Source organism: Ceratina calcarata, unplaced genomic scaffold (genome assembly GCF_001652005.2).
Source record: "Ceratina calcarata isolate Rehan_Ccalc_2016 unplaced genomic scaffold, ASM165200v1 scaffold27, whole genome shotgun sequence".
Taxonomy (NCBI): Eukaryota; Metazoa; Arthropoda; class Insecta; order Hymenoptera; family Apidae; genus Ceratina; species Ceratina calcarata.
This window is the reverse complement of record NW_017149195.1, coordinates 463,980-486,731: the sequence shown is the minus strand read 5'-3', so window position 1 is coordinate 486,731 and position 22,752 is coordinate 463,980. Positions and strand designations below refer to the sequence as shown.

Genomic DNA, 22,752 nt, shown 5'->3' with positions numbered 1-22,752 from the left:
ATCAGTCTATATGTCATGTATATATCAAAAGTATAAAATCTGCCTTCTTTTAAACGGAAGTATTGGAATTGATAGTCGGAGCTAAAAGCTTGATTGAGAAAATACACATCTAAAAAAATTCGCACATATTCTTTAAAGTGACTTCGTCAACAGATACTCTAGTACGTTGTGTCGTGCGTCACTAATGATTTACTTTTATCAGAGATCCTCTGTTTTTATCCATACTTGTAGCTCAAGAAACTATTACGAAAATTTGTGCAAAATTATAAATTATTCTTCAGAATAATTATGAATATCGTCTGCCGTTTATCACATTACAAAGAAGCAAATTACAGATATCACCACAGTAATGTGCAATTAAAAATTACGTAATTGATGGGTAAGAATGTAAATCATGGAAATCCTATTTTAGAAATGTACTGGAACCTCAAATGACAGTGTTACGAGATTATCAAGGATATAATTTTTTATATAAATTAAAATCTTTGTAGAACACTCATCACATGACAATTGTTTATTCTGTATAATATGAACCTGAGATATTTATTTGTGCAGCTTTACTGTTCACATCAGAAATATATTGAAGTACTAATTATTTAATTTACTTAGATGCTTCATTGAGGACTTGCAATATGCAGCAAAGATTAATAATTGTAATACAACAATGTCACATGAGAAACAGGCGCAAGAAAGGATTCAAGAATTTGACAGGTTGAAGAGGGCAAGACAACTTCTTGATGCTATTTCTCTTACAAATGAACTACTTGCAGATGGTTTGGATGTAGAAATATTAAGCCTTGCCAGTACAATCATCAAGAAATTTAGAATTTTAGGAGTATTTAATGCACCACTAGGTAATGAAAATATTTATTTTATATAAATGAGTACAGTATTATTTTTTCCATTCAAATAAAAAATACTTCATTTAGAGAATTCTAGTGAAGATGCAAGAATATCAATGTTCAAACCATATCATACTGGCACTTACCACTGCTGTACATTCTGTTCAAGCGGTGGTAGACAAGATGTAACTTGTGGATGTGGAGGGACTATGCCTGGTAATATACAAATTCTTAAAATAAAGTTATTATGATTTTTCATGATATATAATTCATCAAATTTAAATCGAGGTGGATACAATGGTTGTGGACATGGTCACGTTGGGCATCCTGGCGTGCATCACTGGTCTTGCTGTGGATCAATCTTACGTTATGGACATTGTCTAATTCTTCAGAAATCAGTGCATCAGTTGCTATTCTAATACAGGTGGTTTTGAATAAATTTTATTTTTCAAACATGTTTTATTTCTTCTATAATACGACATTTATTGTATACAAATAACGGTACAAAAGTATGTAGCACCTTCTATCACAGCCTTTTGCATTCTACAGGAATGTAAAACTTATACCTCAAATGACAGTTTATATGCTTCGCAGCAATAATCATCACATGACAATTTTTTTATTAGACATGTTATTACTTATTAAAGTAATAAAAAATAATTACCTGTACTCCATAGGTGAAGAAGAATCTCTGCTATTTTCTAGCGTACTATTTAAAAATGCACTTCGATCGTATTGCGTCAACAGCATATTTAAAAGGGTTCTTGCCCTTTGTAATACTTTTCTTAAATAGGCAGTAACTCGTTTCCCAGCTCCAAATGCATTTTCAGTTGCATGACCTCTGTGTTCAATACTCCATATGCATTCTTTGCAAGTCACCTAGAACAACTTATACGTTAGTAGAATCGTCTTCAATTGATAAAAAGAAATCTATAAAGGACATGAACCTGCTGGCATGCAATGCAATAAAATCGCAATACGTGCGTAGGGTGTCTCTGACAGAATGCGGTGCGCCGTACTTTGGTAGCTTCCCAGAGTGGTTTTACCGAGTGTTTCGACGGCTTCAATTCCATCGTGACTAATTGCTGGTGTCGCGTACCACAATCTAAGCAAAAATTGCGTAGACACGTGGAACACTGAACAACCGCCTTCGAAAAACGTTAAAAGCAACATGTTCTTTAAATGTTACTACAGAAAACACTTTCGAGGGAACGTGATGCTTACCACGACTTCATCTGAACAAGCATCGCAAAGTACTTTATTTGCGAATTTCGATTTGACGACGTTCATCACCAGTCGATGCTGAAGAGGATAATGTGGAGGCGGAATTGGCGAGTTAGCGTTCGGTAATTGAAAATCGCACAAAGGACATACTTCGTAATAATTACTTTTCGTATTTCTTGAAGAATTGTTACAAGCTGCGAACATACGGGGAACATCAAATTGATATATTAATAAGCAATTAAAATTTCGGTACGTACGACTGCTCATTAATTCTGAGACACATGGTGAACATATAGGATGTAAGCAAGGGAGTAATCGCGGTTCCTGCATCCTTTTACCACATCTAGGACACCGGAAATTTTTATCTCCCTGCGCGTTGAAAGAGGCAGCAGTCTCCTCTCGTGTGTTCTTATTGTTTATATGATTAGGGATGCCGTAAGGTATTTCGAAAGATTCACATATAGAATTTTTCTTATGCCTATTCCATGACAAATATTTATTATTGTTAAGCACGTAAACAAAAATATTGTATAGAGACCATCTGGTTAGCGGTCTAGCAGAAATTAAAAATAGCACTTACTCTCTATTTTTGACAAGGCGTAATGGTTCTATACTAACAAGAGGATTTACACGATCGATTATGTTTGCTTGTACAGGGAATGTGTAGTTTTCGTTGCTTCGATGCTCATCATCCATCGACGATTTTTCACAGCAGCAATTCTTCATGGATTGGTATTTCGAACATTTAATGAAATCCATAAATATTCAGCTGTGAAACTAATGCATCGATAATATTAAAAATAAATTATTTACAATAGAGAATAAATAAGAATGTACTCACCAATTTACAAATAAATGATGTGCATACGGAATCGTCGACGAATGGCACAGAAAGCTCACTGCGCTACTTCGCGATTGCTATAGCATAATAAGTTAAAAATAACGGGCGTATGCGAAGCGAAATCGTGTCCGCTTTATAGTGCTTTATACTATACTATCCACGTTACTCAAAAATTCGTGGTGAAAAACGCAGAGTGAGGTGATTGCGAAATAAATTACTACACTCATTATATGGATAATAAATTTTATTATTTATCCATGTACGGTGTAAAAATAAGATTGATGATTATACACATTACGGAGTAAACATTACATGTACAAAGAATGCGCACAAGGAATGATTATTATTTTGATATAAATACTAATTCCAATACTTTCTAAGGCCGTAATCAAACTGTGTTTGATCATTGTGCTTATTATACCGCTCATGTATAAACAGCGGTGCGTCTACAGTTGCATAATAAAAATTTCGAATACAAGTACTTAATACAGATAGATGTATGTACTATTCCGATGAAATTAAACGTAATGCGATGAAATAAACGTACGTACTTTGTTGTGTTGTTTCTCTAGCCTCTACTTAATAGTACACACTCATCTATGATAGTTTCATTAAATTTCTTTACAAATGGCAACTTCTGTACGACAAATCATATTTGTTGTTCTTGTTAGGTACATACTTAAAATGACAGCCCTGTAACTGACTAGTATTTTACGTTCTTCTTTGATCAAACGTACACGAATGTGCGTCGTTCAACGAGATCTTCCTACGGGCTCCTGAAACGTGCGATTAAGTTACAGCTACACGTGCTTAATGCACGATTCGCTAACAAGCGATTCTTTTTACCTCATGTCTTCACTCTAGAACCCACTTTGATAAATCCATTCCGAGATTTGCCGTTTCTCACTTGGCTGCTATTTTTTGTTTTACGATGCTCGAACAGGACATCATCGGAATCTGTATCAGACTCAGATAGTACCATTTTGTGTGCCGAAACTGCAAAGACAATTGAAATGTACAATTTATGAAATTATGAAACTTTAGCAAATTACGAAAAATGTATATCGTACATGAACTGCTCTCATCCCCGGGTTCCGGTTGGAGAAGAGAGTAGCGTGGTGGCTTCTTCTTTGCGCGGAGCGAATGTCTTTTACCCGTGCATATTCTTTGGCATAGACAAATAAGGCCCCAAATAAGACCAACCCAACATACGACTAAAGATAATAATGCTATTATCACATAGAGAATGCTCCAATCTAAAAAGAAACACAGTTGCAGATTACTTCAATTTATCTTTAATTTGAATTTCCATGTATTTTAACGTACCGCAATTAGAGTCACCATTGCCAAAATATTTCTGTATCAAATTTTGCATCCAAAAAGCTTCGCACATGCATAATCTTGTTTCTTGGTCACATACTCCGTGGCCTGTGTGTAAACGAGTTAAATTGTGACAAGAAATCATTTACATGTATGTAGGATGTTCGATAAAATACTTACCCGAACAATTGTTTTGACATACGGCAGTATCGATATTTGCTACAGACAATTGAAGAAGCCCAGAATCTTGTCTTAATTTTTCTTTTAATCGTTTCACCACTTCTGGTCCACGCATGGGAGCTTTGCCACCCTTTTTTTCGACGTAAAATATTAAAACAGCTCGACCAGTATGGGGTTCCTCTCTTAAATTTCGAACGACGATAGATGCTTCGTCTCGCAGCAACATTTGTAATTTTAGTACCAATGAATCTTTTTGCGATACTGTTAACATATTTCCTCCGATGTTCAATGTCAGTTCAACCAAATACAATAATTGTGGATCTATAAAAAATTTAAACTGTAGTATTCTAATAAAATACGTACTATACCATTTCTTTGATCACTTACCAGGCTTTACTATCACAGATACCGTGTCCTCATTACTAAGACCTTGATCGTCCACGACTTTTAGTCTAAAAACATATCTACCTGGCACGATATCTGTTAACTATAAACAGAAGAAAGTTGATCGTATCCTTTTATGTAATATTAAGTATTTATAATGTTTACCATTAAAACCGGCGATTTGTCAGAATTTTGAATTATAGTGCCTATAGCAAGACTAGAAGAATCCCTTGACCATGCCCATTGGCTAATTCTTAGATCATCGGTTGATTTAGATCCATTAATAATTAGCGCACTAATGGGTGCTACGACGACTTGATCACCACCCGCGTTTGCTTTCGGAGGTGCATTCTTATCTACATATTAAAAATTACTTTTTTACGATCATATAAACGAAGATAACGATAAACAAAAAATAAAGGATGATGTATCTACTTTGCGTAACTTTCACGTTGACGGTATCCGAATCTTTATTCCCATTATCGTCAATTACGGTTAACTTAAATTCGTAATCGCCCTTTGTTAATTTTGTTACATTCGTAAGTGACTCATTCACTGCTGAGAATTCGGCAGTGTTAGGCCCGCTGAAAAAGAAACCGTTACGTACGATACACTAATACATGAAAGCAATATATAATTTCAAACTTACCTCATTTGTTCCCAGTGGTAAGAAACAATCTTTATATCGTCTTTACTTTTCCGACCATCGAGCACGGTTTTAGTTTCGGGTAATGCTATTGTTATATTTTCCCCAGCATCGGCTATTCAAAATGATATGAAATGAAATAGTGCTTCTATTCTTGTCACAAAATAGTTGCCGATTTATGAATAACTAAAACGTCACAAACCTGTCGGTGGTTTATTCGTTGGTGGTTTTACAAACACGTGAACTTCCGCGGTAGATGACTGCTCTGAATTATCTGTTACTTTCAACACAAACGTATACATTCCCTCCTCCAAGTTAGATAGCTGTAAATACGGTGTTCTGGTGTTTTGCATATCCACAGCTTTGTTCTGATCCGAGGGACTCTTCGTCCATTCCCAACTTGCTATACCGTGATCGTCCGTACTCAAATTCCCGTTAAGTGTTAACGTATTTTGCGGCAAATATATAATGATGTCCTGGCCGGCGTTTGCGCTAGGTGGATAATCGATTACTTTTAAAACCGTTATGTTAGCGCTCGTTGAGTTGGTGATATGATTAGAATCTTCAACAGTCAGCCTAAAATAAAGATACGAAGTATTCAAAAATAGCTGATAATTTCTAAAAATAAGAATGTATAATTTCAATACTGACTTAAAAGTATAATTGCCAGGTATAAGCTTATCCAACTGGAGCGTTGGTGTGTCGACTAGATTAGGATGGTATCCAATGGGACCTCGTTGCAATTCCCAATGATAAGATATAACGCGATCATCATCCTTGCTTGATGAACCGTCTAATACCGCTCCCGTGTTCGGTAGTTTTACAACTTGCGAGGCGGGCGAAATAATAGCGATCGGAGGTTGATTAATTCTTTTAGCTAGGAACAATTATTACTGAATCAGTAAATTTTCACTTGACGTACTTACATATAGTTATAGGAAGCGAACTCACGTGGTAAAACACTGACGTTTGCATAGGCTTCGCCGTACGCGTTCGAACCGTTCACCGTAACTTTGAACGTATATAAACCTTCAGACAAATTACTTAATTTGACGGTCATACGATTTTGATCAGTCATTATGCCAGAATGACCGTCCGGTTGGCTCAAAAGGCTCCAGGCATAATTGTAATGTTCATTTTCCTGTTCTGCTGGCACAGTATAGGCGGACAGTGTCACTTCGTTTTCCGGTAAACGTACTTCCTTTGAAACTGCAGAGACTAATAGTCTCTTTACTGGAGGTTTCACAGATGTACCCGTGTCTTTTATATTCTGTGCTTTCATTTGTGGTGTTACACCAAGTTCTAGATCTTCTTCCAATGTACAAAGTCCTATAATGCATACATATTAGAAATAAATGAATTCCTTCTGTAAAGATATCTAGTAATGCAATTACCAGCAATATTGCGTTTATATCCAATAGAACATTGACAGACACCAACATCAGGTTTGTCACCAGGCTTAAGACACACTTCATGTTCTAAACAATTTGCTTGAGTGAAACAGCTTATTTCATTTAAACCACCAAAAAGATTGTGATCTCCTTCAGTACCATCCATTAGAAAACCTCTAAAACAGCCAAAGTAACAAAGATTTCATTAGTTTAAGTGTGATATAAAATATCACGTATATGAAACATGAAGTTTACCCAGTGTCATCGTTTATCTGATCCAATAAATCATTCCATATCTCATCCTCTTCTACAGGTTTAACTAGGACCATGCTTGGGGGATTTTCATTTGCTAAATCTTTTCTATATAAAGGTAAACATATTTTGGAACTTTCACATTGCACATGGTAACAGGTACCATTGTGCATGAGTGCCACATTGCACGTAGGCTTCATGCAGCACGCAGCCACACAGTGATACATCCCATTTAACTGTGGCTGAGTGGTATATGTTCCACTAGAAAGATTTCCACGAGGCGTATAGCTTGTAAAAACTCTTGGATATAAGCTGGAACAAGGCAGTTGCCATTTCGGATCTCCGTCTGGATAATCTCCAATGCAATTTCCACACAGTAATAAGTACAGTCCCAGGTAGAGGATTTTAAACATTTTAAACTACAACAGCTATCAGTTAACAAATCTTATCGCAAAACGGATCCTTGTATGTTCTAGTCAAAGAAAATTGCGTACCTTATTATTTATACGCTCCGTACGTAAACAACGAAAGATAAGATGAAACAGATAAACGTTTAAAAGAGAAATAAACGCTTCAGGTTACTTTACGAACCATCTGTCACCTTATGCACTGCTTCACCATCGAATACCGATCGCAAACTCGCGAGAGATCGTGTCGCTGTTACTAATTCCAACTTGTGTACGGACGTAGACAGCTCAGACTTATCATATATTAGCGGCATGTTATTATCAACACCAGCAGCTAATCAGCTATACGGGCAATTATCATATTTCCTGTTACACCGGAATAAGTAAAGGCCGAGGGAAGAAAGGCGATTAAGTCAACCGCAGTTGCGACGACGATTGTTGGAATAAAATGTATGTCACTGGTAATTAACACCCTGAGCGCAGAAAGCCCATGGAAATAAGTAATCCGCAACACGAAACCTTACACTACACGCTACTATCACTTGACAATTCGCATGATCATGACACTATGACACCTGCGCTGAGCGCTCAGGTGAAATATTTGCAGAGGTCGACACTGGTAAAAATAGTTGAGAGACAAATTATCGAAAAAAGATATCATTCTTTCATCATCATATTCTGATATTATATCTTTATTCATCTATTCATTGTCATTCATCTATTTAATGTGAAGAAGAATGTTGGTTCGTATTGATTATGCAAATGAAACGGCTTATGCGTCATCTTACCACCACGATCTTATTATAAATATATATGATAATCTCTGATATGAAATAGCAAATTCATGTACGAGAAATTGTTGTTAAAAAATTTATACTATCATTTTGCATGATGGTAATTACAAATTATTGTTCACATGTATTATTCGAATAGAATATCCTTGAGATGACGTGAAAATGCTATTAAATTATTAATGAAAATATTTTATACTATGTAGACATAATCATAATTGCGTTGGAGCTTGCGGAATTGTTTCTTTGCAAATGTTCGTTCTCGAACAGGACATCGCCGAAATTTTCCCGCTTTCAGTGCGTGAATTGCAACACGCATCTTCGACGGTGTAGCCGCCGACGAAGTATTCGTGAAGCTGGTTCACAACCGGCGTGCATTCAAACACCGGAAAGGAGGCATGGGTATGGAGTATGGAGGTATGGAGCGAGTTCATCGGATTCGTCGTGGGTGGCCTGCGGGCGAACGCAACGCGTGTGTGGTCCGAGCGTTCGTATGCTGGATGCGGCTGTCGTGAGGAGCCTAGAAGATGCAAGACGCTTTGTTCGAACGAAACGGAGAGCTTTCTCCGTGGCAGCCTGTGCCTCTTCGGGAAATAATTGTCGTGTAGTTCTGAGTAACAGCCCTCAAGGTATTATTTTTATTCACAGAACGCGCTCTCATTGTTTATCGCCGAGCGGTACACGTGACGCGATTTGTTTTTTAAATTATGCCGATAGTGAGTGCCGGGAAATTGCGCATCGATGTCGGGAGCAACTGTGCCGTAATACATTGTCTCACTTTCCAATGATGTTATTAAATTTCAGATGATGCTACAGCTGATTTATTATTTTCTGATCTTCCATCAAGTGTCGTCCGAATTGACGCATGGTTTTGCCGCTAATTCGAACAGTGAGAATGAAACTTGGAAGCATGATTTGGAATTAAGCCCCAGGCACAGGATCAAGGACTCCAGTTACCTGCTGGACAGGTATCCCATAAGAGAGTTACCACCAGATTCTTTAAACTGTCGTAGACCTGCAAAATGTGTAGACATGCAGAGGAATACTTGTATGGGCACAAGACTGCCATATAGTACCACCACTCTAGATCTTATACCTGAACATATAACTCAAGATATTGTGGAGGTATGTTATACATACAATGCATATACATTAAAATACTTCTTAAAATTATGGAGAGAAATCTATGTAAGCTTAAAGTCACTTTCTCTTTTTTTGTATCCCTTACCCTTATACCTGGGTTTCAGGTCAAAAAGATCCCATTTAAAAAAATTTCAGGTACTTCCTGTCCTATTGCCTCTAGATAATTCCCAACCTTGTATTTATTATTTTTCTTTTCTTTATTGAAGCATTCTATTGTCTTCAATTTTACTTGAAGTAAAATACTTTCAATGAAATATTTTCTTGTTGCAATATTATTTATGGAATATCCCTTTTTTCCAGGAAAAGTTAAATTTATTACAAGCGTTAAGACATATGCCAAAGTGTTGGGCAGTTGTTCAGCCTCTTCTCTGTTCAATATTCATGCCAAAATGTATCAATGATACAGTAGACTTACCATCGCAGGAAATGTGTAAAATGGTTTCCGGGCCCTGTAGAATTGTGTTCAATCACACGATATGGCCGAGCTTTATTAAATGTGAAAATGCAGACTTGTTTCCCAGATTATGCAAAAATGATATTAGAGAATTGAAGTTTAATATATCTGGGAAATGTCTAAAACCATTAGTCCCAACCGACAACACTCTTGCCATTTTTGAGGGAGTCGAAGGTTGCGGTACACAATGCAACGATCCACTTTTCACACCGGATGAGCATAAACAAATTCATTCCTTCATTGCTTGGGCTGCAGGTATCTGTGGTTCATTCAATTTATTTACAGTTGTAAGTATTAATTTGTACGAATAAAAAAACGAGGAATGAGTAATATTATATTTGATCCACATATTATTTCAGATAACATTTTTAATTGACTGGAGAAGCGCAAATAAGTATCCAGCTTTAGTCATATTTTACATCAATTGTTGTTTCATGGTATCCTGTATTGGGTGGCTCGCTCAGTTTACACCAGGAAGCAGAGATGTAATCGTTTGCAGAAAAGATGGAACTTTGAGAATGAGCGAACCAAGGTAATTTATAATCAATTAATTTGCAATGAGTAGTGTGTTATTCAGAAATTGTTACGTATCATTGTGTTTTCAGCGGAGAGAACTTGTCCTGCGTCGTTGTGTTTATCCTTGTATACTATTCCCTTATGGCAGCTATGGTGTGGTTCGTCATTCTTACATATGCTTGGCATATGAGTTTTCAAGCATTAGGCAAGATCCAAGACAGAATCGACAAGAAGGGTGCATATTTCCATTTAATCGCTTGGTGTTTACCATTGGTCCTCACTGTCACTATTATGGCATTAGGCGAAATCGACGGGAATAGCGTTACCGGTATTTGTTTTGTGGGTTACACCAATCATGCAGTCAGAGCTTGGTTCTTACTCGGTCCCGTGTTGATCGTCCTGATAGTTGGAGGATACTTTTTATCGAGAGGTACAGTTCAAACTTTGTATTCAAATGAATTTTCGATCTCATATATTACAATAATAAAATATATTTTGTTATATGCTTACCTAAAGAACATAGTGTGTAAGTAATTGTTGCTGATAAAAATAAACATCGAACATTTAAATTTTAACTCAGTTTTAAATTAGTATATATTGTAGGATTAATTACGCTGATCCGATTGAAAATAAGTAGCCAAGAGATTATATCCGAAAGGGCAAGTGCCAAAATACGAGAAACCATCGTACGCATGGGTCTCTTTTCGATTTTCACCTTCGCTGCAGTCATAATGACGTTCTATTGCCATATTTACGAGTTCCAACACTCTTGGGAATGGCGTCAGAGTTTCAGGAATTATATGATGTAAGGATAATATTGACGGGTAAGAAAAAATATTGAATATTCCACATAAAATTTCTTTTTATTTATAGATGCGCGATAACGACGAAGTACATGGACATATCTGAATGCAAAATGGAAGTACGACCGAGTGCAGCTAAAATGCAGTTGCATTTATTTTCTCCTTTCTTCGCCGGTATTCTTATGTCTTCATGGGTTTGGACCGGCTCCACCGTGGACACGTGGACCAGATTCCTTAGACGGTAAGCTTCAGATTTATTTGAAATAAAATTCAATCTATATTTTCATTTTTATTATCCGTTTTAGTACTTTCAACTGCGAAACTGAAGAACCTATCAGATTGAAAAAGCACAAGGTAATCGCTCAGGCATTTGCGAAGCGTAAGACATTCAACAACGCTGGTCGGTTGTCGATCAGTTTCCACAATACCCACGAGGATCCAGTCGGATTAAACTTCGATCTCAATTCCGTGGCCTCTCAAGACTTCAGTTCGACATGGGCAGCCGCTTTACCCAAACTGGTTACTCGCAGAGGCGCGCTCGTCGGCGGTACAACAGGCTCTGTCTCCAGTAACAGAAGAAATTCCGTGGATTCCGAGATCAGTTTCAGCGTGCGTCGAGTATCAGTTGAGTCTAGAAGGAACTCTTTAGACTCTCAGATATCAGTTCAAATAGCTGAGCTGAAAACAACGCGAAAAGTTGCGAGCAGTTCGCGCGGTCGACGTGGGAAACGCCGACGGGATTTTGGAAAATCTAGATCTGGCAAAGTGGGTCCTTTATACAGAAGAGGCAGCACGACGTCGCAAGAAAGTCAGCTTGGTGCACAGATATTGTCGGCATTGACCATAGGCGGTGGTAATTCGAGAGTATCTCCGAATCAAGTGCCGAATATGAAAAGACGATCAGCTAGCGCCGGTCTGGATGAACACACCTTGAATCCTAAGCTGTTCGATGGAAAGAACAATGCAGGGATGTTGCTGCCGTTTCTTTTACCGGGACGAAGTGCTAGCGACGTGAACTTGAGCAGCGAGGAGAAACAGCATCAAGAAATAGTAGGGAAGAACATGGATATCGAAGCTGGAACCATGGAAAAGGATGATCAGGACACCGATAGTGATGATAGCCAACCGGAGGAAGAAGCGAAGATGTTGGATCCTGAAGAACCTCAAGAACGTAGCAAGAGTAAAACTAGTAACAAGAGTACTAAGAGTTACGGTCATGAAAGTGACCGAAGAAGCCGAGAAGGTCGTAGAAGTAAGTATCTTCTTCAAGATGAGACCATCCTGAAACATCTGTTTCAAGAATCCAGCGATATCAAATTGAAAGGCGACGCAGATTTAAAGGACGTCTACAGGAAAGCTGGAATGGGAAATCTGGCATCCAGTCTGACCTCGTGTTGTCCAGAGTTGACTAGGCTTATGCAATCCGAAATTCAGACCGGGAATGCCCGAGAAATGGCAACTCAGACATCATTGCCGTTAGATATTTTAGAAATGGAAGAATTGAAGCAGAGCATAGACGAGATTATTAATAGTAGACACTGCAGTTCGAAGGGAACACAGATCTCGCCGCAGCTAAATAAAAATAAAAATATAGCTACGTAAGGAAGAAGAAATCGTGTTACATTTTTAGTCGTAAGTTTTTTTCTACTTCGTGAAATGTGGATGTTCCTTAAGAGAAAGACGCCTCAGTGCGCAAATTATCTATTGTGATAATGCATTTGTCATAGTGCAATAGTGTCTCTTCGACTGTAAATAGTACCTTGAATTAACTCAAACTTAACATATAATTTTATATCTTTTATTATTGACAAAATTGGAACGTAGTAAAAAATAATTCGATGGACTTTTACGATGCTAAAGATACAAATGGATTATAAATATAATTCATTTGCTTTTATACAGAATAATTTCGAAAATTAACATTGTCCTGTATGTTACAGTATTTTAATATCCTATTGTACTTAGACTACATACAAGTATTTTTTACGTATGCATTGTGTATTATGAATTTACATTATTCATTTTCCTACTACACTATCTTTTGAAAGAGCAGAAGGAAATAACGTTTGCTATTTTACGCAAAGAAATGTTAATCATTTTTTTCTCGATTATTTCGTCTTCTATTTTATATAAATTATTGTAATAAAAAATATTACTGTCTACATTTTTTACAATACGATGGTGTACCGCATTAGAACTATTTTTGTAAAAATTTTATACAGGGTTTACCAACACGTAATTATAGAATAGGTCAACCCGTTATCGATAATGGATAATACCTGTGTACAGTCTACTAGAAACTCCGCTCCAACCAAAATTATCTTCAGAAATTACAAAGTACAATGCTGTACAAAACGTATTTAAAATTTATCCTACGTCACTGGCAGCGTCTACTGCATTTTTAAAATGCGCAAACGTCTTTTAAAAGAAATATTTATTTATTCAACTCTAATCTATAACAAAAGTCCTTGACAAACCCTGTTCTCCTGGTTGACTAATTTTAAGTATTTTATACTTTCCGTACGCTACCTATGTGAAGGAAGGGTCGAACTCGATGAGTCTGTAAGTTTGATTTTTCTGGCATGCATGTAAAACTGTATGTCTCACTAAAAAGTCTATATAATTTATCTTCTTAGCACGAGAGCCCTCGCTGATATCCCTTTGATCGGTTCCGCGAAACCACGCTCACTCCTCTTGCTAGCTACGTTTTCATATCCACTCCATTACTCTCGGTTACGTATTTTTTTCCTATACTCCATACAAATACATATCCGGATTTTAGTATTTCGATGGGGCATGTTTCCGATTGCATGACGCACCCCAAAAACGCAGAACAATGCAAAATTCATTCCACACGCGTAACCACAGGTCGTTCATCTTTTTTCTGTACATTGTTGTTAGTTTGTTCATTCTCTCTAATAATTTCGATCGAATTCTCTTTGTCGCAGATGACGATGTTTGCTGAGCGTGTTCCACAAAAATGTAATTGCTATTGAATCGTGTGTAAATACGCATGTATGCTGTTCATGTTTCTTTTTTGTTCGCTCCTTACTCTCTTTTTCAGCTTTTAGTTTAATTATTATTAGGCACCGATAGTGTGTATGTGCAAATCGATCGAGTTACAATTAGTCTTCCCTCATTTTTGCGTTTACCATCGCATATGTAGTACAAGCCACACGGTAGAAAATAAGTCGTGACCACATGCTCCAGCTACGCAACCCTTTTCAGCGAATAAGTTATTAATGACTATATTTCTCCTTGAGCGTTCCGTCTCAGAGAAAAAGAGCACGCTCCTCTTTGCATGCATGTATTATTATTATTGTTATGCATGTTTCTTCTTGTCGCAAGAGATTTTTCCAAATAACGATTTATTCAAAGGCGTGATACGCGTGCATGCTGCGATGTAAAGTAAATGGAGATGAATGATGTGGAAAAGGCTAGCGTTTCGCTTCTTTTATTCACCATCACCTTAGGGAGAGAGTGCTAATGATCGAAGTCAGCGCAGCTCTAATCACCGTGGGCGAGGCTACTTGCTCTTGGCATAAGACTTTTGCTGTTTAATATATTCGTTACCCCAAACGAAGTTGTCCGTCGCTTCGCCGACGCAATACAGAATTAACGTCAAGAACATCAACACCGCAAAGAACAAAAGTCGCAGCGGCAAGGACAACACCGCCATCACTGGATACACCCAAACGCCACTCTTGTAATAGATTACGTGCAGCCTGGAACGACACAATAGTAAATAATATAAAAGAAAAACGGCAGCACGTATGAAACGATAATTTCAAGTTGCCAACGTACCAGATCAAGTATATTAACATGAACCCTAGTGTACTCATTAGTCCGTGTGATCTTTTCGGATATTTCCTCGGCGCTAAAACTGTTTCGATTAGGATGGAAACCATGATCATCGTGTGCATTAAATGATTCAGCCACCATGGGAAATACGGATCTATAGCTTTCGGAAGTACCAATTCGCGATCCACGAACATCAAACACCAAAATGTTACCCCTACGAACTGTGATATCAAGAATGAGATAAAGTATAAAAAGTTGGAAATTGCCTTCTACTTATGCTTACCATAGCAATTGGGAAACTGAGAATCGCGTGCATGTTGTCCTTTATCTTACGTATGAGCGGCGGTTTCTTGGGACTGACGGCATTTGTGCCAAACCAATCATTCAGTATACATACGAAGAAAAATACCGCTTGAATGATCTGAAACAGGTAGATGACCATCTCAGTTCGAATAAAATTATAATGAAATAATACGTAACATGACTTATGACTGTGCAATTTGAATTAAAAATTGCAAAGCTATGGAACAAATTGTTCATGTAATTAAGATGTTATGATTAATTTATCTCCCTTTACTATACATATAAAATACGTGCCCTATTTATTCAACTACGTCTACAGCAGATTCGTAGCCCAATTATACGCGTCAACACGCACGACAAACGAATACTCTAGATCACCCTTGTCACGAACATATTGCCTCTCTCATGTTCGAAATTAAATTAATTAAGCAAGAAGCTTCAAGAATGTAATAACACTGTAACGCATGCAATAATGGATAGCGATTTTATAAATGAGTATTAGTGATTAAGTGGAATGAATAATTTTTCTCTCTTGAGAATACTTCAAACTGTAATAGTGCAATAGCACTTCACCGCGAATAGCTCGACACGATACGTGCCATAGCCAGATGGTGTGGAGTGGTGCTTGAATAATTGATTTTATACTTTATATTCATAGATATGTGGCATATGAGATAATCATGACTGTTCTTGTTAGTGGCAGCAAAAGACATAGAATATTTTTTTTCTACTTTCATGCGCGTTTATTACAATACAAACAATTCTTTTTTTTGCGATTGCAAGTGGATCCACTTTTACAGATGCATGTGAAACACGGTATATATATGTTTTTACAACAGTTTTCACTTTTGCATAATAGCGTAATACCGATATGATGTAATCGTTAAGAATATCGTACGATCCGTTCACGAAAACAAGAGTGATGCCATGAAGAGAGAAAGCCATGGTATATACCATAATGCAATTTTCTTATAATTATAGTCGGTCAACCGAATGCCATATTTTATGCACACTCGCTTGTAAGAATATTGCAGTTATAAGCTAGTTGAGTATCAATGAAGATTAAGCATTATCAAATAGCACACAAGTTGCATATCCAAAGTTCAGCGTTCGTTGTTAAAAGATATTGAAGCCTATCGAGCAATAGTGAGTACTTGTGCAATACTTGTGCATAACTTATTGCATTAGAGTTCGAAGTTGTACGGAACTGCAGGGCATTACATAAGACCAGCAAGGAAAGTGACCTGGTTCTAACTGAATGTAAAAGAAAAGTGAGATTGGGTCACTGGGCCATGATACTAACCGCATCCCAAAAAGTGAGGAATTTGAATTTCCCACCGAAGGTGTTGTGTGTTTTGAGAATGTTCGGTGGTACGATGGTGTACATATAATCGTAATATACGGAAAATGCGAATTGCACGCAAGAGATCACGTGGAATCCAAACAGTAGGCCGTCCCGCATCTCACAGGTGTCTCGGGCGCACTTTTCTGTATGTAGGTACTCTGAAACGGTTCGTCACAATGATGCTCGCGTTCGAAAGATTAGGTGATGACTAGTTAACGATTTATGCTTATCGGACTGTCGAATCGATTAGATTAGAAGATTGTTTCGTTTTATTCTAAAAACAATGAAATTCTGGATTCTCCATTTTAACAATAACAATCATTTTTATGAATATAAAGTAGATAGGATGTAAACTTAGAATGTTTTAACAATGGTTACAGATAATTTTATCTATCCCACAGTAACTATACACGGTGCTATTTACAACGAATGAATGTGTTATAAAAGATTTACATCAGCATTCTAAGTCCTTTTCTCTTTTTTTCAAACATATATACATACAATTTTTATTATACAGAATTTGAAGAAGTAGTAGAATAGAAAATTCGTAGCAATGGTTGTATTAACAAATTGCATAACAATGTTTACTCTTGAATTACGTAAATAGCACGTAACAGAGTTGTATGACAAGAGTACGCAATACTGCGTTGAATTATTTACTTTGTGGTAGAAACTTTATTCATGTACACATAGAATAAACATGGACATTTACATCCGCATCAAAAAACGATCATTGACAAGAACATAGACGATTGAATTTTAAAAAGGAAGAGTTTAAATGTTTTGGCCATGAAGAATAATTAAATCGATTTATTATCATAACTGTTATGTACATATTAAGAAATAAATATGTTAATAAAAGATAAACGATGCACTTGCAAAAACAAGTGTACATATACAAGCATATTTTGTGCACCATACGCGCCTAATGTTTAATAAAAATTGACGGTTCAGAAGTTAATTTATTTATCGCTAAAGGTATCTGTTATCCGTAAATAATATTATTTATAAACATTGAATATGCATTTTACAATTCGTCATCATATACACAGAGTTCAATATTCCAAGTCTAGAGAACTCGATTTTTAATTTCATCTGCCTTTACTGCTAATCATTTTATCGATCATTTTTAGCAACGATAAGGATATTTGTAATAAAACACGGGATTATCATAGTGTTCACATATACTATTCACTGATAAGATTATTCTAAAAAATTAAATATGCCAATCATTTTGTACTGATACGAATCAACTACATTCGCAAAATCATTCTCTTGATTGAAAATCTCCGAGCTAATTAGAATTGCATATTAGCAACGAATGGAAGAAAAACGAAGAATCCAGTATAATTTCATTACATAGCAAATGAATGATAATCGGTTATGCATACATGTATTTACACATTATTTGTACTTTATAAGTATATCACACTAGAGTTCACAATCTTATTGTTAGCAGCGACTCGGTTCATTTCCCGTTTGCAGAGCGGTGACTTGAGTTAGTTTGATCGTACCTATTAACGTCGCGGACGTTACACGGAAATGCTTTATTTTTATCGGACTCCCTGGGCTACTGGGCACGGTACATCTCGTGGTGTCACGAAAAAGACGTGTTTTTTTCCACGGGGAAACACTCTCCGGCTTTTTCGGTCACATGTACACACAGCACCAATAGTATCGACCGCGTCGACGGTCTGCGACTTACTGACGTATAGGCGAAAATATACTGCTAGAAAGAGAGAAACAGATCGCCATGTGCGTGAAGCACACGAGCTTGGACAGAGTAGGACGATGCAAGTCAAGATCTGCACCAACACACGAGGAATGAACGAGGATGGCTATGCGAATGGTCCAATGGAAAGATAAGAGTGGAAAGAGAGAGAAAGAGGAAGAGAACGCGTTCGAATGCAAGGCGAATGAAAAATTGGTGTTGGTAGTACGCGCAACTGCGTGGAGTGTTGCTAACAGAGTTAATTGTGTCTGTTACCAACGTAGACAATATATGAAATCTCACAGTCAGACACATTCTGATCGTCACTTTTCATCGTTTTTCTCCGTCTCATTCGTGAGATATCGAGAGGCAAATAAGTTTATACACAAACACACACAGATAGATAGCCTGGCATGAAAAGAGGACAGAAGAAAAAGAGAAGAGCGGAGAGGAACTGATCGGAAAAGAGAGACGAAAAATGTAGTTGAGGCTCTTCTTTTGCGCGAACGAGATGCGCACAAGCTCTTCTTTGCCTTTTAAAATAAACCGTCTCTTTTTCCATTTTAATTCATGTCTAAAAAAAGTCATTCCACTTGAATCATCTTGAAAAATAATCGAAAGTGAATACGGACTTCAAGGTCGTAAGAAAGTTTAGTAATAAAATAGCTTTGTGTCATCGCGAAGGATGATCGTAGAAAAGACTCGGCGTAATTTAGCATACGCTTTCTAATTGAAGATCGAAAGTCTAACATCAGCGTGCTTAAGTGTTTGCGCGTTCACGCGCTAATAGATGAAAGGGCGGTGGCTAGGCAAAAATTATTGCCGCAATTTTTTACGTAACTTTTCGCTTCCTACTACATCTGATTCACAGGCACAAACTACGTGAATGACTATTAAAAAATCAATAAAAAAAAGTCCAATGTCGCGTGTCAAATGAATATATACAGATTTAATCTTCATTTATTGCATAAACCTAGTTCTATAAATTTCACACTGCACATCGATAACTTTGCTCCTTTACAAGATATCCCACTTCCAAAATCAGATTTACTATCATTTGTGTTCATGCAATAGTTCCAATGTTGATGTCTTTCATTCATTAAATGGTTCATTCAACGTCGCAACCTTGTTTCAGTTAAGCTAACATTGTTTGCGAAACAATGAGGACTGTTATTTCAATAAGGAAGCGTGTCACGTTATACAGGCGGTATAGGTGAACACACAAATCTCTGCATAAATACTACAGTACAGGCACCTCTTTCATCGCGTTACGTTGCCATGTTTGAATTAAAATTTATATTTCGCCATCTATCTCCACGTTATTAATTAAAGTTATCAAGTAACGATAACAAAGTGCCCGCGTTGACAGAACTCTCGCATTACGTGCGCATGCAACGATTTGAATTTACTTAAGCACTTATATAAGCCGTAGGCGGTTAATATTAAAAAGCTTTGCGATCCAAAGTTAGTTTTCGAACTTTGTCCTCGCTGATAGAAATATGTATGAATATTTATGTAACCAGAGAACAATAGGCAAAGCAATCTATCCTGCTTTCAAAATATCTGGAACATCCCTCCTTTTACCGGAAGATCGATAATTATTATTCATGCTTCGAAATCAGTTGTATTATTTTAGATAACATTAAATGTAAAAATGTATTCCATCGATATGCATACGAAAATGCGTGAGGTTTTTATTACGTTATTATACAAATGAAAATCTTTGAGCGAAATGTGTCATGAATTTTGATTGTGACTTACCACATTCCATATCGTCAGGTACTTCAGTTGCCCCGGATCGAACTTCTTGAATACATTTTCAAGCATAGGAATATTGAGATTAAATGCTGAATATAACGTAAACAGGTACGTTACGAACATCGACGTGTGGAACAGCTGATTGACCGTGTACGACATTTCGTCTGGAAATAATATCGAACACAGTCTCAGTTTTTACGGACATTCTCTCCCCTGTAGTTGCACTTAACGTTCAACCCCTCCACCCTGGTGGTTATTCTAGGTTAGGTTCAACTGCTAATCGACAATTTTTTATGAACAAATTTCCTTTATATGTTCTGATAAGGCGATTTTCATATAAAATTTTTTGTTGCATATAATAATAGTATAGTCTAAAACAAGAGTTCGTCTAATGAAAATTCATTATAACTTGGTATAAGAAGCCGACTGTGAGCCGAAAAACGTTTATTGACCTCCGTCTGATCGCTTGAATGTTCAATCGTATATAAAATCATAGTTTTACATAGTATTTATACACAACAGGTAGTTTTCATTTTTCACACGTATCGAAAGTGTAGACATGTTCATAAAAAGAGAACTAGATTTCAGAGTTTATCTACACTGTTGTTTTTTCCGCAGCGTGGTAATGACTATGATTTTTCTTGGCCTTTAAATTCATATTCCTTACTGAGAAGTACGAAGAGTGTTGCTACTAATATCATGCTGTGAAAGACACGTAGTATGTAACTAATCATTTCTACTCCGTTTACATTACGAACGCTTAAAAAGCTACCTCATCGTCAGATTTAGATTATCATGTAAAAGAATGGTACATTCCTTGAGATACTTAGATACGAATAATTGCAAAACTACTGATTTAATTCGATGTAAAGGCTTCTGTCTCCTACTTCTTTCGGTTTAATGGGAGGAATTATTACTAGTTTAGTCACGGCCTCATTTGTGAGTACAGAGCAATCAAGACGAATACTAATCAGTATGCACCATGCATATAATTATAGGCACTATGTACGTGTCTCACAATTAATACAGTCGCTGGATACTAGATTACAATACAACGTTTATTCGTTTAATATTAAAAACAATGATTTCTAATCTCGCGCAATTTTTGTGCTCAATTTTCTCACAGTTATGAACTAGTACTGACGGATTACATATTAGACCAGACAGAAATAATTATACAGCACGTGGAGTATCGTAAATGAACGGAAATCCTCCCCATCACGTCTCTACACGCCGTGCATACATACACCGTGCGAGGAACCAAAACAGGTTCTCGTCACGTGTAAAGTTCATGGATATCCCAAATTTTACGATTCATGTATATGAAACACAACTACTAGTATCGTACAAAAATATATAGTGTCAGATTTCTCATCATCAATTTTATATATATTTATATACCAAGTTTACGCTTCTTATTTTAGAGCTAAGCGATCTTACATCAATTCTTCCCATTACTTTTAAAAATTACGATCTGGAAATTCTATTTGTAGTAGTGTAACGCAATATTTTCTAATCAGACTAGAATTTCTGTTTGATTCGATTACTTATCTTTTGTGTCTCTACTCACCTTGAATAAGTCGCCGTATTCGCTGAAGTATTTAACTATATCAAATTATGTTTAATGCGTGGGATTCGCGAAACCGGTAAACGCGAGTACTATGGATGGTTTGAGACGTGTATAACGGGACACAGGATACTAACAGGACACCATGAGCAGATGGTAAGCCTCGCTGATTTGTGAAGCAGAACAATTTCCACAGAAAGCCGGCCACGAACTGACAACTGACTGAGCCCCACGGCTAGCTCATAGCTGTACTGACGCTGCCGATGAACGATGAGGTTGTCGAAGTTAAGAGGAGCCGTACGCTGATTCGCCGTGAATATTAGGTAGGGGCTTTGTTATCGTAATATTTTGTTGTAATAACATTTCCCAGTTGGCGGAAATAACGATCAGGAAAACTCAGAACCGCAATGAGTGCAGAACAACCCTAATACAAGTTTTATAGCAGTTTTAGAAAAAGATTTATATCGTTGCATTTATCTTAGAATTAGTGAAGCTTAAGAACAATACCATATAAAGTTTTAATGTAATAATCATTAATGTAGACAAGGTTGAGAACAAGGTTGAGGATATTGAAACTGGTTGAGCAAATTCTTTGACTTTAAAATGAATTTCGACACATTCATTGTCAATTCGAATATCGTGTCTAGTATGCACGAATGAATTTAAATATTCTAGCATTTACAGCGTGGAATTTTGATCAAGTCTTCGGGTTCTTTAATAAAAACATAAGCGTTGTATTTTAATTTTATTATCGTATCTTCGTTGTGTCTGTAACAATATCCTATCATTGAATGTGTATTTGCGTAAAAACTTGTTTTAGTAAAAACAGTCAGACGTATCGTAATTTTTTTGTTTCATGATTAAAGAGAGGAAATGAATATTATGCGGAATAACCAAATTTGTTTATATCGTACTTTTTTTTGGTATCAATTCTGTGTTGCAATCTGTGCAGATAGCAAAATCGTAAGAAATACAGAAATTTTTAGAACATATGTCTTTACAAGCCTTACGACAATGAAAAATGATTATCCCAATTTTTTGTGAAATGAATTCAATAAAAAAGAGAATGCATA

At 36.7% G+C, this 22,752-nt stretch overlaps 6 protein-coding genes across 10 annotated transcripts in view; 3 read left to right on the top strand and 3 right to left on the bottom strand.

Annotated features, from left to right (window-relative positions):
- Positions 1 to 10: 10 nt before the first annotated feature.
- Positions 11 to 2,148, top strand: LOC108623486 (uncharacterized). Of its 2 annotated transcripts, XM_018022028.2 has the most exons (5): positions 11 to 379; positions 610 to 854; positions 930 to 1,058; positions 1,131 to 1,266; positions 2,037 to 2,148. In XM_018022028.2, exons 2-4 carry the CDS (start codon positions 665 to 667, stop codon positions 1,259 to 1,261), a joined length of 450 nt encoding a protein of 149 aa, XP_017877517.1. In that variant the 5' UTR covers positions 11 to 379; positions 610 to 664; the 3' UTR covers positions 1,262 to 1,266; positions 2,037 to 2,148. The 2 variants fall into 2 exon arrangements, with proteins under 2 accessions (XP_017877517.1, XP_017877516.1); XM_018022027.2 differs by lacking the exon at positions 2,037 to 2,148 and having other exon boundaries at positions 1,131 to 1,297.
- LOC108623484 (tripartite motif-containing protein 45) lies at positions 1,262 to 3,039 on the bottom strand. 2 transcript variants are annotated; one of them, XM_018022026.2, is made up of 6 exons: positions 2,908 to 3,039; positions 2,647 to 2,843; positions 2,324 to 2,544; positions 2,067 to 2,260; positions 1,790 to 1,990; positions 1,262 to 1,721 (listed from the first exon to the last, which is right to left on the bottom strand). In XM_018022026.2, exons 2-6 carry the CDS (start codon positions 2,823 to 2,825, stop codon positions 1,503 to 1,505), a joined length of 1,014 nt encoding a protein of 337 aa, XP_017877515.1. In that variant the 5' UTR covers positions 2,826 to 2,843; positions 2,908 to 3,039; the 3' UTR covers positions 1,262 to 1,502. The 2 variants fall into 2 exon arrangements, with proteins under 2 accessions (XP_017877515.1, XP_017877513.1); XM_018022024.2 differs by having other exon boundaries at positions 2,067 to 2,544.
- Positions 3,040 to 3,133: 94 nt separating this feature from the next.
- On the bottom strand, positions 3,134 to 8,084 carry LOC108623483 (dyslexia-associated protein KIAA0319). Its single transcript, XM_018022023.2, has 15 exons — positions 7,575 to 8,084; positions 7,084 to 7,499; positions 6,832 to 7,004; positions 6,389 to 6,766; positions 6,089 to 6,314; positions 5,640 to 6,013; positions 5,441 to 5,552; positions 5,227 to 5,375; positions 4,957 to 5,147; positions 4,795 to 4,894; positions 4,408 to 4,728; positions 4,234 to 4,335; positions 3,978 to 4,163; positions 3,754 to 3,903; positions 3,134 to 3,683 (listed from the first exon to the last, which is right to left on the bottom strand). Exons 2-14 carry the CDS (start codon positions 7,491 to 7,493, stop codon positions 3,755 to 3,757), a joined length of 2,871 nt encoding a protein of 956 aa, XP_017877512.1. The 5' UTR covers positions 7,494 to 7,499; positions 7,575 to 8,084; the 3' UTR covers positions 3,134 to 3,683; position 3,754.
- Positions 8,085 to 8,444: 360 nt separating this feature from the next.
- smo (smoothened, frizzled class receptor) lies at positions 8,445 to 13,182 on the top strand. Its single transcript, XM_018022017.2, has 8 exons — positions 8,445 to 8,907; positions 9,083 to 9,403; positions 9,722 to 10,162; positions 10,235 to 10,407; positions 10,481 to 10,821; positions 10,995 to 11,196; positions 11,265 to 11,435; positions 11,500 to 13,182. Exons 2-8 carry the CDS (start codon positions 9,083 to 9,085, stop codon positions 12,794 to 12,796), a joined length of 2,946 nt encoding a protein of 981 aa, XP_017877506.1. The 5' UTR covers positions 8,445 to 8,907; the 3' UTR covers positions 12,797 to 13,182.
- On the bottom strand, positions 13,120 to 21,902 carry LOC108623479 (androgen-induced gene 1 protein). Of its 3 annotated transcripts, XM_026812330.1 has the most exons (6): positions 20,116 to 20,196; positions 16,602 to 16,801; positions 15,279 to 15,416; positions 14,999 to 15,216; positions 14,768 to 14,919; positions 13,120 to 13,942 (listed from the first exon to the last, which is right to left on the bottom strand). In XM_026812330.1, exons 1-6 carry the CDS (start codon positions 20,123 to 20,125, stop codon positions 13,896 to 13,898), a joined length of 765 nt encoding a protein of 254 aa, XP_026668131.1. In that variant the 5' UTR covers positions 20,126 to 20,196; the 3' UTR covers positions 13,120 to 13,895. The 3 variants fall into 3 exon arrangements, with proteins under 3 accessions (XP_026668131.1, XP_017877509.1, XP_017877508.1); XM_018022020.2 differs by lacking the exon at positions 16,602 to 16,801 and adding an exon at positions 21,683 to 21,902 and having other exon boundaries at positions 13,120 to 14,919; positions 20,116 to 20,276; XM_018022019.2 differs by lacking the exon at positions 20,116 to 20,196 and adding an exon at positions 18,158 to 18,842 and having other exon boundaries at positions 13,120 to 14,919.
- A 13-nt stretch (positions 21,903 to 21,915) lies between these two features.
- The window catches only part of LOC108623489 (clavesin-2), an 8,863-nt gene continuing 8,026 nt past the window's right edge, over positions 21,916 to 22,752 (top strand). The window contains exon 1 of the mRNA XM_026812328.1: positions 21,916 to 22,002. The gene's annotated coding sequence lies outside the window, so the exon portion shown is untranslated. The remainder of the gene's footprint in view (positions 22,003 to 22,752) is intronic.

Bases quoted from the DNA above. Each gene is read 5' to 3' on its own strand.
- LOC108623479 (XM_026812330.1), bottom strand. The intron at 15,217-15,278 runs GTAAGCATAAGT...TTGATATCACAG, and splicing joins TCAGTTTCCCAATTGCTATG to TTCGTAGGGGTAACATTTTG. The intron at 13,943-14,767 runs GTAACGAATATA...TATGGAGTATAG, and splicing joins GACGGACAACTTCGTTTGGG to GAAAAAAATACGTAACCGAG.
- LOC108623483 (XM_018022023.2), bottom strand. From the start codon at position 7,493: ATGTTTAAAATCCTCTACCTGGGACTGTACTTATTACTGTGTGGAAAT. The intron at 4,729-4,794 runs GTAAGTGATCAA...AATTTTTTATAG, and splicing joins ATCTGTGATAGTAAAGCCTG to ATCCACAATTATTGTATTTG. The intron at 4,164-4,233 runs GTACGTTAAAAT...GTTTCTTTTTAG, and splicing joins CAATGGTGACTCTAATTGCG to ATTGGAGCATTCTCTATGTG.
- LOC108623484 (XM_018022024.2), bottom strand. From the start codon at position 2,825: ATGGATTTCATTAAATGTTCGAAATACCAATCCATGAAGAATTGCTGC. The intron at 2,545-2,646 runs GTAAGTGCTATT...GTCATGGAATAG, and splicing joins CGCCTTGTCAAAAATAGAGA to GCATAAGAAAAATTCTATAT. The intron at 1,991-2,066 runs GTAAGCATCACG...CGTTTTTCGAAG, and splicing joins CTTGTTCAGATGAAGTCGTG to GCGGTTGTTCAGTGTTCCAC.
- smo (XM_018022017.2), top strand. From the start codon at position 9,083: ATGATGCTACAGCTGATTTATTATTTTCTGATCTTCCATCAAGTGTCG. The intron at 10,163-10,234 runs GTAAGTATTAAT...ATATTATTTCAG, and splicing joins CATTCAATTTATTTACAGTT to ATAACATTTTTAATTGACTG. The intron at 11,436-11,499 runs GTAAGCTTCAGA...TATCCGTTTTAG, and splicing joins TGGACCAGATTCCTTAGACG to TACTTTCAACTGCGAAACTG.
- LOC108623486 (XM_018022028.2), top strand. From the start codon at position 665: ATGTCACATGAGAAACAGGCGCAAGAAAGGATTCAAGAATTTGACAGG. The intron at 855-929 runs GTAATGAAAATA...TACTTCATTTAG, and splicing joins AGTATTTAATGCACCACTAG to AGAATTCTAGTGAAGATGCA. The intron at 1,059-1,130 runs GTAATATACAAA...ATTTAAATCGAG, and splicing joins ATGTGGAGGGACTATGCCTG to GTGGATACAATGGTTGTGGA.